Source organism: Lutra lutra, chromosome X (assembly GCF_902655055.1).
Source record: "Lutra lutra chromosome X, mLutLut1.2, whole genome shotgun sequence".
Lineage (NCBI taxonomy): Eukaryota > Metazoa > Chordata > Mammalia > Carnivora > Mustelidae > Lutra > Lutra lutra.
The window spans coordinates 20,495,834-20,513,005 of record NC_062296.1 but is presented as its reverse complement, the minus strand read 5'-3'; the positions used below and the strand labels follow the sequence as shown (position 1 = coordinate 20,513,005).

The following is a 17,172-nucleotide window of genomic DNA, read 5'->3' as shown; positions in this document are numbered from 1 at the left end:
CACAGATAACTGGTTTTTGTTGTTGTTATTTTTTTCTTTTTCTTTCTTTCTTTTTTTTTAAAACAAATTTAAGGGTTTGTGATAACCCTGTGTTGAATAAGTCTCAGTGTCATTTTTCCAACAGCATTTTCTCACTTTGTTTCTCTGTCAGATTTCAGTAATCGCAATATTTCAAAATTTTCATTATTATTACATTTGTTAGGGTGATCTGTGATTAGTGGTTATGATTCACCGAAGGCTTAGATGGTGGTTAGTATTTTTTAGCAATAAAGTATTTTTAAATTAAGGTATGCTCATTGTTTTTGTTTAATACATAATGCTGTTGCATACTTAATAGACTACAGTACAGTGTAAACAAGTTTTATATATACTGGGAAATGAAGAGATACAAGTGACTTGCTTTATTGTGGTCTGGAACTGAACCCCCAATAGCTCTGAGGTGTGCCTGTGTGTGTGTGTGTGTGTGTGTGTGTGTGTGTGTGTATGGCAAGGAATTGAATTACGCAGTTGTGGGAACTGGTTAGGCAAGTCTGAAATTTATAGGACAGGCTGGCAGCTGAATGCTTTGGCAGGAGCTTGAAACTGCAGTCCACAGGCAGAATTTCATCAGGAAAATCACAGTTTTGCTATTAAGTTCTTCGACTGACTGGGTAAGGCCCACCCTGATTATCAAGGATAATCTCCTTTACTTAAAATCAACCAGTGGTAGATGGTAATCACATCTGTGAAATACTTTCATAGCACACCTAGATTGATGTTTGATTGACTAGTTGGGTAGTATAGCCTGAGCCAAGTTGACACAGAAAAGTAACCATCTCTATTCTTATCCCTGGTGGAGGGGATCTGTTTCAGAGGTTTGACTTTCCTCACTGACAGCTCTTGCCCTACAGGCCCAGGACCCACGTGGGCATTACTCTCAAGTGCCAACTCAATTCTTCTTACACCCTTGAGGAGTAGGACATGACCACTAGGTAGTTCTGCAGGCCCCCTGTGAATCTTGTTTCAGGCCAGGACTTCAGTCATTACTCAGCCCTGAATCCCCCACCCTAACAGGGCTATGATCACGCTTCAGGTCTGTAGGTATCAGTGTCAGCTTTGATCTCGAGTCCATATTCCTCCAATGTCTGGCTATTCTTCCCCATGTATATATACATGGAAGTAAATGGCTATGGTACTTGGTGGAGTGGGGCAGAATTCATCATTGTCCTTCCTTCTAGGGACCCAGCTACCTCTTCCAGGTCAGAAAACAGCTGAAGTCTGAAACTGAGCAAGGAATTAGGACTTTTTATTGGGGAAAACCTCCCTTAAACCCCTGTTCCTGCCCTGTTGCCTTTCTCAGCTTGTAGATTTTGATACCCTTGCTGGCTGTCCCATCTGTATTATCCATAGGGACACATCGTACATCTGCCATCGCTGCAATTCCCTAGGTAAATGTCCCTTGGCTGCCTCTCAGGCCTTGTGGTTTGTTCTGGTAATGGGGCCTCCTGGCTTCTGGTGGGTAGCAGGTGGAGACCTGGTCTTTCTTTCTCTGGGCCCCAGCTCTGTGATGGTCTCTTACTGCCATCCCTGGCCTACAGAGGGGGTCATCTTTGAATGTAGTGCTACCAGTGCCCCTTTTCCCACTGCCTTCCTGATGGCCTTGGTAAAGGAGGTGTCCTCTGCCTCCTGCCATGCCCCCCCACCCCGCCCACCACCGTGGAATACTACCCTCTCATGGGGTTTTTGACCTCATGCAATCTATCCACTGCACTGTGTCTGCTTCCCTCTGCCTTTTCATTCCTTCTGCCGTTGGTCAGGCCAGCTCAGGCGTTAATACTTTGCTCAGTAGTAGCCATCACTTTCTCCAGGCCTCTAAGAACCAACCACCTTAGTAGAAACTTTGTACCCCCTGAGGGTCCTTGCTGGGGGATTAAATCTGTATTCTGAGAATGTGCTCCCAAGTCTATGAATTTTTGCTTTTCAGCCCCCTTTTGATATAGCGCCCTTGAAATCCAACCCCAGTGCTTCCTTGGCTCCTGTCAGTACCTGTCAGCTAATTCTTGCAGCTCTTTGGTATATACTTTCTTCTCTTAGTTCGGCTAACGACTAACGCGGCCAGGTTATGCTGGGATTTACTCCTAGTTATCAGCTTCCAGGGACAGCTTCTCGGAGGGGGGCGCGATTTGCCTCATTGGAGCAGGCTCTGCGGCATCTTCAGCCCAGAGGAAATGCTAGCTGTTAGGAGAGAAGAGTGGTCCCCTCTGCAAACTGAAGCCCGGGTGGGGGTCGCAGAGCCAACACCCTGAGGAGTGTCTGGCCAGATGTTCCCACTCCATGTCTCAGGATCCCAGGATTTTCCAACCACATGGAATCATGTGGCCCTGACTTGCACAAAGCAGATGCGCCACATATTAAATATTGAGGATCCAATCTCCCTTGAGTTGGGCCTCTCCATTATGTTCTCTCTTGGTCTGCTCCTCCACTGCAAGAGAAAGGGCTTTGTGAGCTCCGCAGAAGCCCTCTGGCTCTCACACTTGGTCTTTAGCTACTTATTAACTGTCTTCCATTTCCGTTCCCTCGGCTACAGTGTGTCCAGTACAACTTCACAGTGTCCAGCCATCTCCACTGTCTCTGTAGGCCTTATTCTTCTCCTGTGTTTCAAAAATCTGAATCACCACATCTGCCAGGCCATTCTCCCAGGGTTCGCAGGTTATCTCCAGAGAAATCTTTAGTAGTTGGACTGCCGTCCCATGCCTGAGACTATCTGTGCCCAACACCTCCATCAGGACAGTGTCCGTCTTGTCCACCAGGCAATGCCTGGTGCTGTCCCAGACCCCGTCTTATCACAGCCTGTTTTCTTGGACCACCACTGGCACCACTCGTGCTGGATTGGGTTCTCTGAGGAGCAGGTGCCAAAATGGAATTAGGCACAGAAGAGGTTTCCTAGGGAAAACTCTTGTGAGGGAAAATGGGTGGGGGCCAGAGGAGTCAAGGAGAGCTGCCAAACAGACTAGATGCAGGTCTAAATCCTGTGGAGGAGAGCAGGAAGGACAGAGGGCTGGGTAGGAAAGATCTTGGAATGTGTGGTGCAGTTCTAAGAACATCTGGCAAAGCAAATGCGTCTGTTGGAAGAGGCAGTCTGCTGTGGGTCGCGAGCATCCTTGTACATTCTTAGTGAGCGTTTTTAAAGCAAGGCTTACAGATCTCCTAATACTGAGCCATTTCTGTAGGGCAAGATGACCACAGTGTGACTACTGTTTAACTGAGTGCTTCCCAGGGGAGGGGCACTGGTTGGTTTGCTCATTACTCAAAAAGCCCCAGGCCCTTGAGTTCGGGTTCCTCAGCTGTCATGCAACCCACCTCGTGGGTGGCATCCTCCCGAGCCCATTACATTGTCCTGTGGGACTTGGGACAGGGAAACTGGCGACACTATGCCAGTACTCCTAATGCTGTTTGCTGTGCCGTAATAAACTGTCTTCTTCTAACCCATTAAGTCTCACATCTACTTTCCACACCTGTGATGTGGACAGGCCTAGTCCTTGCTGTCCTTTGTGAGGCCGGAGGAGTTCTCTGGGAGCATCCCTGACTCCAAGTCGCCTGTGAAGGGAGTCCTATGTCTTACAGGAATGGGCTGTCTTAATATCCCTGCCACATGCAGTCACTGACTGAGAGCAGCCTGTGGGAAGTTTGGCCTTGGTGGAAATGCAGGGCTAAGGGATCGCAGCAGCAGCAGCACCGTTGGATTTCAGAGCTCAGCAGCTGTGGCTTTTCATCACTCGTGATGCAATCGAAAATCTGAGAGGCGCACATACACCCTGTACCAGGCCAAGCCTGAAAGAACCAGTTAGCAAATGGTTTCAGCGGCTCATTGGGAACAGTGAATGTTTAGCTGTTCCTATCATGGATTCACTTCACAGGAGACAGTTGGCATTCATTGGTGGACAAATTCCCAGTGATCTCAAGGCTAAACAGCCACATTGAATGAAGTGCTAACTAAGGATTTTTTTTTTGGTTCTGGCCACAGCGGGATTTCTTTCATGGTGGCCTAATTAACACCCTAGTCCGTCTGTCCGTCCCTTTTTGCTTCCTCTAACCCATTGGGGCATGTACCTAATAAGTATCTATCTCAGCAGTTTATGGACTCATTGGGTCCTAAATTGGAGATAATCCTTATCTGGTACAGGACATCCCTTCTGTAAACATGTTTTGAAGCTCTTTGAAAGGAATAACCTGGTCATTGTCTAAGTGGGCTTCTAGTGAAGTGTTAAGTGCTCTGCTCTGTGCTGTTAGGACCAAAGAATAAAGTTAAATGTTTCCTGATGTCTTTTATTTTATCTGAAAATGTAAACTTAGAAGACATAATTTTGGGTGTGATTATTTGCACTAGAAGGGTTTAACCTAGCATTCTTCCTTTACTAAATAAGTGGCTCCCGATTCCTGCAAGTGTTACTGGAAACTGCGTCATAAAATAGATAAGAGCAGGTCATAGTTTTCAGTAGGAAATAATCAACAATTACATTTACGATAAGCATTTGCTATTCTACAAATTAAGTATGACCAATAGTATGTTATCAAAGATACATTGGTCCCTAGATAAATCATTAAAAATACTGAAGGGTTGTGCCATGTCCTATAAAAGGGCAAAACCATATGACATAAGTTAATTGTTACTCTAAAGTGCATGTGAAAAACAAGTTTTAAGTAAAGTATATGTGTATCATGCAGATATATGGCTGTTGTGATTACACATTTAATTTAAGGCCAGTATACTCTCTACAATGAACTTCAGTCAAAAATGTGACTACTTTTTGCCAGCTTAGGGTTTAGCAGAATACTTTGGGGATGATTGGAGATGACTTAGCTTCTTTAAAGAAGCCATTTTAAAAAGTCTGAACTGATGTTTTCCTTCTCGTCATGCTTTGTAAGAAACTGAGGTATTAGATATCATTCCATTTGGCTTAGGATTGGGTTACAAGTAGCTTAAAAAGTGATGTCAATGATGATTATAATGATGTTTCTTCGGGAGAAAGGCATTTATTAGCAAGTAGATAACAACAGCAAAAACCTTCACGATTATTAAAGTAAATCTCTTTTTTGGATTTTTTTATTAGTATACCAGATGACTACCAAATCGTAAAGTATAATCTGGCTCTTGTCAGAGCGCATATCTTATTTTGTAGCTGGTTTTGCTTATTTCAAATGTGTATTTCTATTTGTTTAGGTTGCCACTATCCTTATTGTTTTCAGTGGCTGAAAATGTTAATACACTGTCCAGTTTCTCCTGCTTGGATTGTTTTAATTTTGCATCATAATTAATACTATTATGAACATTTTTATACAGAGTCCTTTTGAAATTTTTCTTTTTGTATTATTCCCTCGGACCACACTCCCCAGTGGGGAGTTACCAGATCCAAAAGTGCAGACAGAGCCATAGCTTGTCTTATTGTTAGATTGCTTTCCAGAAAGATCAAATTTGTGCAATCATCAGCACTGTAGAGTTTAAATGTAATTTTCCCACTATATTCTGGACAACACTGGATTCTATCATTTTTAAATTATTTTTATTATTTTTTTCTTCTCTGGAAGGTATATTGTGATAACTTCAGGTTATTCTTTTTTTTTTTTTTTAAAGATTTTATTTATTTATTTGACAGAGAGAGATCACAAGTAGATGGAGAGGCAGGCAGAGAGAGAGAGAGGGAAGCAGGCTCCCTGCTGAGCAGAGAGCCCGACGTGGGACTCGATCCCAGGACCCTGAGATCATGACCTGAGCCGAAGGCAGCGGCTTAACCCACTGAGCCACCCAGGCGCCCCTGCTTCAGGTTATTCTAATTTGCATTTGCTTTCATTGCAAGTGAAGCTATGCATTTTTACTTTTAGTGCTTTCATCTATTTCTTTACATTTGGATGGTTCCGTTTTCAAGGAGTGTAGCTACTAGCTCAAACATGCTTAGTGTATTTTGGCCAGCAGGCTTTGAATCACTATGGTAGGCATCTTTCCTCCCATTGTGGTTCTTACCTTTTGACATTTAGTTCATCTGACAAAAAAACATTGTTTAAAATGAGTGCTGACTTTATTTGAAGCTACAAATGCAACCATAGAAACAGACCAAATCAGTGGCTCAAGGAAATAGTACCTGTCAAATCTCATGCTTTCGTTCTCTATCTTTCCTTCCTTTCTCACCTCACTCCATTTCTTCCTTTCTCTGTTTTCTGCCTTTAGGAGGGATCCATTGGTAAAAGAGATTGCTCCTGGAGAGGAGAACCAGGTAGCAGCTAGAAGAACAGAGGTGAAGAGGCTTACTTTTCACTCAACCATTTGTACTTTTGACTTCCAAACTGGATTTATGTTACTTACAAGTAAAGACAAATTAAATCCATATGTAAGGTCAGTATTTGTCATTATTGTGAACCATTAAAAAATGACTTTAAAACTTAGGGTGCTGCATGTGATGAATTTCAGTATGTAGGGGCAGGAATGAGGGAACAGATGAAGGCAGCCAATTTAGGGATAGGTGACATTTGTGCAGAACTGCCTGCCATTTTATTTGCAAAAGGACTATAGGTACAACATAAAGGAAATTTACTTGCCTGGAAGTATTTCCCCAGGGAGTTTTGGGTAAGGCTGGGACCTTCCTCTCACCTAACTTTTTGGATAAAGCTGGGGTATGAGAATGACTGGTTGAGTGATCCTCTTCCTGTTGACTGAGTGGATAGAGGGAAGCCGGAGTGGTGGTTTCAGTACCAGCGTGGTGTTTCTGTCTCATGGAAGTAGTTTCTAGCCAAGCACTGTATTTGAGGCCAGTTGGCAGGTACAGGTTCTGATTTGCTCTTTATGATTCCTTGACTTTGGTGTTCTAGAAGGGGCCTATTTTTTTTTTTTTAATTTTTAATTTTTAATAAACATATATTTTTGTCCCCAGGGGTACAGGTCTGTGAATCGCTAGGTTTACACACTTCACAGCACTCACCATAGCACATACCCTCCCCAATGTCCATAACCCTACCCCCTTCTCCCAACCCCCCTCCCCCCAGCAACCCTCAGTTTGTTTTGTGCGATTAAGAGTCACTTATGGTTTGTCTGCCTCCCAATCCCATCTTGTTTCATTTATTCTTCTCCTATCCCCTTAACCAAGGGGCCTATTCTTTATCAGTTGGAGGGTTTTGTTTTGTTTTGTTTTTTTAAAGACTTTATGTGTCAGAGCAGAAGCAGGGGGAACAGCAGGTAGAGGGAGAAGCAGGGAGCCCGATGTGGGGCTCAATCCCAGGACCCTGGGATCATGACCTGAGCTGAAGGCAGACACTTAACTGACTGAGCCATCCAGGCATCACCATCAGTGGAGTTTTGGCAAGTGCAGAAGCACAGATATGACTGGAAAGCATGAGCTCCCTCTGGTCACATCAATGGCTCATATGTTTTGAATGGATCAGGAGGATGACTGGAGGCTTCAAAGCCCCTCTGAGGAGTCAGATCCTTGCACTGCCCTAGGTCTTTGGGGATAGACTTTGGAAATGAACTTTCAGGGAATTCTTCAACCTAATCTGAGTGGGAAAGTGCCCATGAGGCTATGCACTAACTAGACTGACACTATTCAGTGAAGGAGCCACTAGCTCCACATGGCTATTTAAATGGAGATAAAATGAAAAATTCAGTTCCTCACTCATATTAGTGACTAGCCAAGAGCCATGCGGGGCTAGTGGGTACTGTACTGGAATGAAAATGTGGCCAGAGGGAGCGTGTGTGTGTGTGTGTGTGTGTGCCATTTCTATCATCATAGAAGATTCCATGGGACAACATGGAATTCAGGCATGGTGGCATCGTATGCAGCTCTGGGACCAGAGGTGAAAGCCTTCCCGGTGCTTTCCAGACCTACCTGATCCTACCTGCCCTTTGAGAATGCCTCAATTCCAGCTCCTCCAGGAAACTCATACCGACCACTCTAGCTCACAACCACAAGTCCCTTCTTTGAACTCCTAGAGCACACAAAATATGTGATGACTCACTCTTACTGGTGTTACCCTTTTGCTTTTAAGTTAGTCTCTTCCCAGCAATGCTTCAGTGCCCTCAAAAGCAGAGACTGAATCCTGTTACCAGATGAATCTCAGTGGGAGGCAGAGTCCCTCTTTTTGTGCCAAATGCCTAGCAGAAACATTTATCAAACCCTTCTTTTCTCCAGATGCCTTTGTGTACGTTCTTCGCTCTTATTTATTTATAAGAATTTAAAAGTATTTATAAGAATCGGTGTGTAGGACACCATGTCATGGTTCAAAAACCATTTATTTTTTTGAGGAAGGTCAGCACCCTTATTGATGTTAGGTGCTGCAGACTCAGCTTCTGTCCTGGTGAGGGGAGGGTGGGGGTGAGGAAGATTTGGAAGCATTGGCATTGGATCTTGAAAACGCTTTGGACAGAGCTAATGATACCTTCTTCATCATTTCAGACCCGTGTTTGGAAGTACTGGGCTTATCAGCATCTGTGAACAAACCAAAAAGAGAAATGTGGTCATCTATTGGGCTTTCCAATTAAGACTGTGAGGCTGGGGTTGATGATTTAGGATTGAGAAAGAAGCATTTATGTAATAACGTTTGAGTTTTAAAGTGCTTTCACAGTCTTCTTCAAAAGTTTTTTTTAAAGATTTTATTTATTTGAGAGAGAAAGAGAGTGAAAGCATGATTGAGGGGGAGGATCGGAGGGAGAAGCAGACTCCCCATCGAGTGGGGAATGCGATGTGGGGCTCGATATGGGACCCCGGAATCATGACCTGAGCTGAAGGCACATGCTTAACCATCCAGGTGCCCCCCCTTTTTAAGTGTTTAATTTTCATTCCAGTGTAGTTAACACACAGTGGCATATGAGTTTCGGGAGTACAGTATAGTGATTCAACAATTCTGTACGTTACTCAGTACTCATCATGATAACACACTCTATTTTCTCCTTCTGACACGCCTGGGAAGGAAACCAGAGACATTCAGTGAGGTCGGATGCCTCATCTCAGAGGACCTTAGTGACTTTAGATGAGGACGGAAGGTGGCCAGGTTGGCACTAGAGTGCAGGCTCTGATGTGCTGCTCTGTACTCCCGCTCCCTGATGCTTCTCGAGCCAGCTCAGTGGCACCTTCTCCCTCATGCCATCGATAGCTATCCAAAACAGCCTGAGGGACTGATTCCCCACGAACAGGTAACTTCCAGTTCTCAAGAGTGTGGGCATCCGTTTCAGAATGTCCAGGTAAAAGCAGCAGTGCATTAAAAAATGTTATCATCTCTGACTCGCTTTGGGTAAATTTTCAGTTGACTGACCCCCAAATGATCTGTTTGTTGTGTGAGCTATAAAGGACTTGTGGAGCCAATAAGAGTCTCCATTTGGACCCATTTTTTTCTGCACCACTTGTGCAAATCATATCATAGTTTATGTTAACAGAATGATTACTGTATCTATAAGGACAGAAACGAGCATTTATCTGTGTTGCTGATGCATCATGACAGGATGTCATGAAAAGACACAGCACAGGGCAATAAAGCACATACTTTCTTGTTTCTAGTAAATGACAAAGTTCTCCTCTAGCTTTTGCAGTTACCTAGCTTTTAATCTTCTCCAGCAGTATAACCTTGGGAATCTTAACAATCGATGATTAAAAGTAAGGTAGGAGACAACACATTTCCTCCCAAATAAGGGGGGAAAGTTTAGCTTTTCAAATTAAGAATCCAGTGCTGGATTGTGCCAGTAGCTGACAAAATAAGAACCACCTAGAAATTAGGAAAAAGTAAAAATCTGCAGAGGTAAAGACAAAGTCTTGAATGGAGAGATCCACAGTCTGAAAAAGCAAGCCAATGACTTTTAGTTATAGGACTGAGGCATGTGCTACAAGCATCCTGGGTGATCCTGATGCAAATGAGCTGTCACTGACAACACTTTGGGACACTGCCCTGGGACATGGTGCTTCACCAGGTGGATGTGAGAAAAGCACTTAGCAGAATGCCTGGTATGTGGCCGAGACCTGATAAATGTTATTGCCAGGAACTGTCACCCGTTTGCTGGGAGGTTCAACTGGGAACTACGTAACAACTCGCAAACCACAATCTGTATACACAGTAAGTAATATTGGTTCAACCCCACATTGAAAGTAATAAGTAAGTAATATAGGTTCAACCACCACATTGGTGGCGGGGGAGGGTGCAAGGCAGGAGCCACTCACTGCAGGGGGAATGAATATATTTAGAATGACATCATTGAGAGGTTTACTAGAAAATGATAAATATATTGTACCTGAAATGCCATCATTTGAAGAATACAGGCCGGCCAGAGCACTTTCGCGTTGATAGAGGGTGATAAACTGCCAAGACAGAGGTGAAATACTAGCTTAAGCCTCTGTCCTTTGTTGGACAGCAAACACTAGGAATGCCTAGAAACCCTCAAAGGACAAAGCACAACCATGTGGCCCTTGTACACCCCAGTGTTGGTGCTCTGCAGTCTCAAAGAGTTATTCTCTGGGATTTGGGCTGTTTCTAGGCATAACTTCTCATGATTTTTGCCACTTATGACACCCAGGATTGGTCCCAGACTTGGTCATGCACTGCCCCTGTAGGATCATTTCAAGGGCTCAAGTGTCCCAGGTTGCAGAAAGTGCCAGCCATGCATGCCCCCTCCCTCCTGGGGCTTGGAATAAATGGCATGTTTTAGATCCTTCTCTGAGAGAAGATAATGATTGGCGGGTCTTTAGGGGAGAAGGGGGAAAAGGGATGTCCATTTCACTGCCCCAATCTCCCTTTAAACTTAACAACTGTGAGGTGTGGAGCAAGTCAGGGACTAGTGTGCGGCTGCAGGAGCATGGAGGTGGTAAGGCAGGGAAAGGGCTTGGATGCTGGCTCTGCTCTATGGCCCTTTATCACCTGGGATGCAGAAGTGGCCTGACCCCAGAAGGGCACAAAATAGGCTGGGAGAAGTGGTTAGGCTGCAGGGTAGCCACTGCATCGTGGTGGCAGTTATAAAGGAAGTGGCAAATCCATGCACTGAGGCATAAATGCATGCACGATGAGAGAAACTGTTTTGTATTGATGGTGTGGAGGGCAGAGTATTACTGTAGAAGTTTGACTCTAATTCTTCTAAGAAGATTCAAGGCAGTTTATGGATTAAGTCATTGCGAAACAGGATATTTAAAGGGATCAACTGGGATGGGGACAATCTAAAGAACTGGTTCTGAACACTAGCAGCACCAGAGAACCATCTGGATAAATACTAAAAATAGGCATGCTTTGGCCCCACCACAATTGAACAGGAACCCCTGAGGGTGGGGCGAGCATTTATCTAAGTTGCCCAGATGACTCTCATGTGCAGCCAGTAGGCTGAGCGCTCTTGATAGAAAGGAAGGTGGGGGTGGGGAGTGGGAGGACAGATGCTTCTGAATGGCCTGACATGAGTAGGTTAAGAGTTTGCAATGTTGGTCAGCCATTAAAATCACCTGGGCACCCTTTAGAACTCCCAAGGCCCAGGCTGCCACCCAGACCAATCAGAATCTCTGGGGCTGAGGCCTGGGAATCAGTTTTTAAAGTTTGCCTGATGATTCGGACGTGCAGCCAGGATCCAGAACCTCTGCTCTGTGCAGTAGTTCCCAAATATGGCATATATCCGACTAATAGGGAGAGGGCTAGGGAGCTCCCAACACAGAGACTAGATTTGGCTCTGATGGTTAAGGCTTTTCTTTAAAAAAAAAAAAAAAGTTTGTTGGACATCTATTATTTCAGTCCTGTGTTAGGTGCTGGGTAATGAACAAAACAAAGCCCTTGCCATCACGAAGCTTATATTCAAGTGAATATAAAGTCTGCCAGAGGATGAGAGCAGGAATATTTGTCTGCTTTCTTTACTGCTGAATCTCCAGTGCCTGGCACATAGTAGGCACTTGATAAAAAATTATTCAATGAATGAATGAATGATTGACTGAATAATGATGTTAGTGCTATGAAGAAAAATAAAGCAGGGTAAGGGAGGATAGTGTATGTGTTTCCATCTTACATGGGGTGGTCAGGGAAGGCCTCACAGAGATGGTGACTTTTGAGCAAAGACTGGAAGGAGAGGGGGAGGAAGACACACAGCCATCTGGGAATTGTGTGTTCCTGGCAAAGGAAGAGCAAGTGCAAAGGCCTTGAGGTGAGAGCATGCTTCACATTTTAGGGGAGCAGTAAAGAGGCCAGTGAGGCTGGAGGAATGACAGTGAGTGGACAGAGGGGTAAGAGAGTGACATATGGGTAAAGGGGGTTGGGAAGAGAGAGGATGGGCAGCTCATATAGGGCCTGTAGACTATGGTAAAAACTCTGGCATTAAGGGAAACATGATGGCTTCTTTTTCTGTGTCTGGCACTGAAGAGTGTATGTCCTCATGTGTGCACTAATGTTTACCTGGAGCTGAATGCAAGCAGGAATTTCTGTGCTACTCGATAAAGAATGCTCAATATCTTAATGGATCAGGCCTTTCTAATTTTACACTGGGAAAACAGTCAGCAAGTGAGAAGGACAATCAGCAAGAAGAATTATGATGAGCCAGGGAATCAGCTTAGCAATGGAAAAGCCTGTCAGCAGGCCTCCGGACAGGCCTCTAAGTGATGCTTGAGGGTCAAATGTTAGTATTGCTAAATGAGAAGTCTCTGGAAAACTGATGATGGATGTATGAGAGGGTGTATGTACACGCACACTGGGGAACAGTTAGAGTAAACCTAGAGGAAAGCAAAAGTGATACAAAACAGAGAAGAGGTTCCAGGTGGATCTATGGCTTCAGCCATTATCGAAAACTTCCTAACAGCACCCTAGGGAAGGGGAATTTCTTGGGATCACACTGAGGAGTCGGCCAGAATTTTGGAAAGCTGCCTATGAAGGGTCATTGCTCAGGAACATTGGGAAGTAGCTGGAATCAGCACTCATTTCCCTCAAGCACTGCCCCTTCCTCTTCGAAGCATCTGTTTTCTCCCTGCCCACACCAGGTCCCTTGCCAGGGCCTACCTGGGAGCGCACTGCGACTCACTCCTGTTCAGCTTTTCTCTAGAGGCTACAGGAACCAAACTGAGTGGCATTGCTCTAAGGTGCTAAGGGGGCTGTGGCTTACTTTGTGTATCTGCATTAAGATAATAATTTAACCCAAATGTGAGGATTTCGATGAAGGGATTTTCAGGCACTAGGGGCTGGCCCCAGCTGGGAGAGATTTGTGTGTGGAAAGGTGTGGACAAGGGAATGTTTCCTGAGGCCCCCTCAGCAAGACACACAAGCAGTCCCTTATTTTCAGGGAGTCCCTTATTTCTGTCGGGGCTTCACTAGCTCACAGTAAGGGGTCAGTGAAAGATATTTACCTTAATACTGCTTGCATTCTCCAGATCTGGATATTCAAAACTTTCTGTGGTCAAAATACAAAATTGGAAAAGAGTTATTTCAGAGGCATATACAAATTTTGGCACAAAAATTACCTTAATATCTTTAGTAAAGAATTGCAGAAATTAGGCAAACAGAAAAAGCTGAAAAGAGGTGAGATCCCTAGAATTCTGGGTACAGGTCTTGGCTCTTTACTCCCAAACTGGGAAAGATGGCGCATGATGTGGTGGAAAGAGCACAAGTCGGAACATCAGGAAAGGCAGGCTTTGACCAGCTTATGGATCCTTGCACAACCATTCAAACTCTGTGTGCTTCTTTGTTCATCATAAAGTGAGAAATTAGGCCGAGGGTGATTTCTAAGGACCCCTATAGCTCTCTCATTGTAGACAGTTGAAAATAATTGCATGAGACTGCCAGCTAAAGGAACGCTCGAAAGGAAGGTGGCTGGTCTTCGGAAATGGTTACTTTCTGTGAAAATTGGGAGGGCTCTGAGACATTATCCTGAATTCCAGGAGACATCAGCCATTGAAAGTTGCCCTAAGGAGGTAGATATGATACCAAGAGGGAAGTCTGAAAAAGGCCCACAGCGAAGGAGCCAATAGTAAAAAGAGGGGGAAATTGGAAGGGGAGGTAAACAATGAGAGACTATGGACTCTGAAAAACAATCTGAAGGGTTTGAAGAGGTGGGGGGGTGGGAGGTTGGGGGATCCAGGTGGTGGGTATTAGAGAGGGCACGGATTGCATGGAGCACTGGGTGTGTTACAAAAAACAATGAATACTGTTATGCTGAAAATAAATTAAAAAATGATTTTAAAAATTATTAAAACAAATTCAAGACTGGGTAAAATACACAGAATGATGAGAATATGGGAGATGAAAAAAAAAGAGCAATGGACTTGTTTGGAGTCAGAAAAACTGTATTTGAATCTTAGCTTCACTGTCTAGAGCTCAGTGAATTCTGGTGAGTTCTAACTTCTCTGATTCTGTTTCCTCATATGTACAAGCGGACCAGATGAAGTAATGTGTATTTGACATACATTTATATATGTGTAATCACAAAAGACCAAGATGAGAACATTCTCTTTGGATTACCTTTTGGGCCAAGGATTCTAGCAAAAATACAGTAAATACAGTAAAACCTCAGTTACCTTGAATATGAGAGAGATCCCATTACTTGAATTATCTGATGAACCTGGTTAACCAGAATATCCACTCAATTTTATTATCAGTTGGTAGTTGTTCAAAAGTGTCTGAATGTACTTTCCTACCTTAGGAAGTCTTGTATACTGTACATATTTGAACTGACTTCTTTGGTGATTGGGACTATTTGGGTTTACCTGGGCCATCATTCCAATATAATTTTTAAGTGTCTAGGCTAAATGCATGGCATTCCTTCTGGATATATCTAAGAAGTTGATTTGATAGAGGAAATGGAAAAATTCCAGGTACTTGAGAGTTCCAGATGGTCAGAGTCAAGTTGAGATTTTATTGTCTCTTCTGTGAAACTAAGAATTTGTATTGCCAGCCCTGACCTTCCCACTAATTCTAGACTTAACTATCCAACGTTCATGTGATCTCTGCACTTGAGTGTCTAATGGCCTCAATCTCACACAGCCCAAATAGAATTCTTGTTCCCTCTCTCCTCTCCACCTTTGCTTCCCTTCCTGTCTCACCATATGGTACCACAAGCCACTTAGTTGCTCAAGCCAAAATTGTAGGAATCATCCTTGATTTTTCTATTTTCCTCACTGCCAACATCCACTCCATTAGCAGTTCCTGCTGATTCTACCTTCAGAATACATTCTGTGTCTGTTCACATTTTATTACCTCCACTGTTATGCCTCTAGTCCAAGCCACCATCATTGCTTGGCTGGATTATTGTAAAAGCCTCCTAACTGTTCTCCCTGCTTTAATCCTATCCCTACTTAGTTCACTCTTACTATTTGGAATAATAGCCAGAGGGATTTTTTTAAATTCATAAATTAGATTTTATCATTTCTCTGCTTAAAGTCTTCCACAGGATTCCTACAGCGACCCAAAACGTAATCCATGGTCATTTCCACTATCTATAACAGGCCCTAACATGATCTGACCCCTAGCTATCTCTGTAACCCCATCTCATACCACTTTCCTTCTCACTGGGCTCTAGGTACTGGCCTTTATTCTTTTCCTCTAACGTGTCAAGCTCGTCCCATCCTAGGGTATTTGAACTTACTATACCCTGTGCCTGGGATCCTGTGCTTCCAGATCTTCCTGTGGCTGTTTTCTTTTGTTAAGGTCTGATGTTTCTGGACTTCTTAGACCGACCAATCTAGTCAGCCACTATATTTCTTTTCATCTTATTCACTCACGAATTCAGCAAATATTTACTGAGTTCCTACAATGTGCCTGTGTTCTATGTACGTGGGGATAGAGTGGACAAAAACCCCTCCCCACATGGAGCTAAATTCTAGGGGAAGGAGACAGCCAACAAACAAATAAAAACATACGATCTATCAGTATAAATGCTGGGGAACAAATTAAAGCAGGGCAAGAGGATAGGGAGTGCTGGGGTGGCAGTGAATGCTGGGGTTGCAATTTCAAAGAAGGTGCTCAGAGGTGGCCTTACTTAGAAGATGATATTTAAGCAAAGATCTGAAGGTGAGGAGTGAGCTATGCAGATACCTGGGAGAAGAATGTTTTTTGGCAGCTTAGCAGCTGCAAAGGTTCTGAGAAAGGAGAATGCCTGGCATGTCTGAGGGTGTGTGTGGCTGGAGTGGAGTGATTAGGCACGAATAGGAGTGATTAGGAGTGAACAGGAGAGGTGGTCCGAGAGGTCATGGGGAGGGAGAAATGCTGTCCAGACCGTGTGGAGCCTTGTAAGCCACTGGCTTTTACCCTGTGTGAGATGGGAGGGGAGTACTTATTTTTATCTAGATTTATTGTGTTCATGTTGCCCCCTGGCTCCCAAGTTAGAATGAGGGTAAGGACTTTTTCTCTCTTACTCATGGCTTTATCTCCAGAACTCAGAACATATCTAGCACAAAGAAAGTGCTCAGAGATTCTTTGTTGAATGTGATTGAGCCAACTGGACAGGTGCAATATTACTGAAGGATATAGGAACTAAGCATAATGTAGTGCGATGAAGTTGAGGAAAACAATGCAATGGATTTAGATTTAGGACACTTAGGATCTATACTTCTATACTCTGACTCAGTGTGTGACCTTGGACAAGTCATTTCCTGACCCTGAACCTCAGGCTCTTCATCTTTAAAATGAGGTTATATTAGATGGCTTCTTTCTGGCTTTAACAGCCAATCATGATTCCATACTGCAGGCTGCACACCACTGATATGTCATCTCATCTTCTGACTTTGACTTGTTCATGGAATTCTGGTAAATTTAACAATACTCTATGGTTCATTTTTTTTAAAGATTTTATTTATTTATCTGACAGAGATCACAAGTAGGCAGAGAGGCAGGCAGAGAGAGAGGAAGGGAAGCAGGCTCCCTGCTGAGCAGAGAGCCTGATGCGGGGCTCGATCCCAGGACCCTGGAATCATGACCTGAGCTGAAGGCAGAGGCTTTAACCCACTGAGCCACCCAGGCGCCCCTATGGTTCATTTTTAAAATTAATGTTTCCACTTACAAATGAAGAGGATAGCTTTCTTGAATAACCTTTTGAGTGAGTTGCAGGCTTGAAATAATTAAGGTCAACTCCAGTCCTGCAGTTTGTGTTTCAAAGCCACCTTTATAGTAAACATTACACTCCCAACTCTAGGCCAGTGCTGCCACTGTGAGAACCACATTGATCCTTTGCAGTTTAAAAGAATGGGGGACTGGGGCACCTGGGTGGCTCAGTCT

General features: G+C 43.9%; 2 protein-coding genes across 13 annotated transcripts in view; one reads left to right on the top strand and one right to left on the bottom strand.

Moving 5' to 3' along the window:
- RBMX2 (RNA binding motif protein X-linked 2) overlaps positions 1 to 17,172 on the top strand; it is a 110,177-nt gene that overhangs the window by 12,408 nt on the left and 80,597 nt on the right. Inside the window, exon 7 of one of the 2 annotated variants that reach the window (XM_047714969.1) lies at positions 6,203 to 6,444. The exons of the other annotated variant lie outside the window; for it this stretch is intronic. Within the exon in view, the coding sequence (XP_047570925.1) occupies positions 6,203 to 6,259 (57 nt within the window). The 3' untranslated portion in view covers positions 6,260 to 6,444. Of the gene's footprint in view, positions 1 to 6,202; positions 6,445 to 17,172 lie in introns of those variants that run through there. 2 annotated transcript variants of the gene reach the window in all.
- Positions 8,132 to 17,172, bottom strand: part of LOC125091380 (fibrous sheath-interacting protein 2-like) — a 77,528-nt gene continuing 68,487 nt past the window's right edge. For all 11 annotated transcript variants that reach the window (XM_047714957.1, XM_047714959.1, XM_047714958.1 and 8 more), the window contains 3 exons: positions 13,311 to 13,354; positions 10,244 to 10,310; positions 8,132 to 8,453 (listed from right to left, as the gene is read on the bottom strand). In XM_047714957.1, the coding sequence (XP_047570913.1) occupies positions 8,308 to 8,453; positions 10,244 to 10,310; positions 13,311 to 13,354 (257 nt within the window). In that variant the 3' untranslated portion in view covers positions 8,132 to 8,307. The remainder of the gene's footprint in view (positions 8,454 to 10,243; positions 10,311 to 13,310; positions 13,355 to 17,172) is intronic.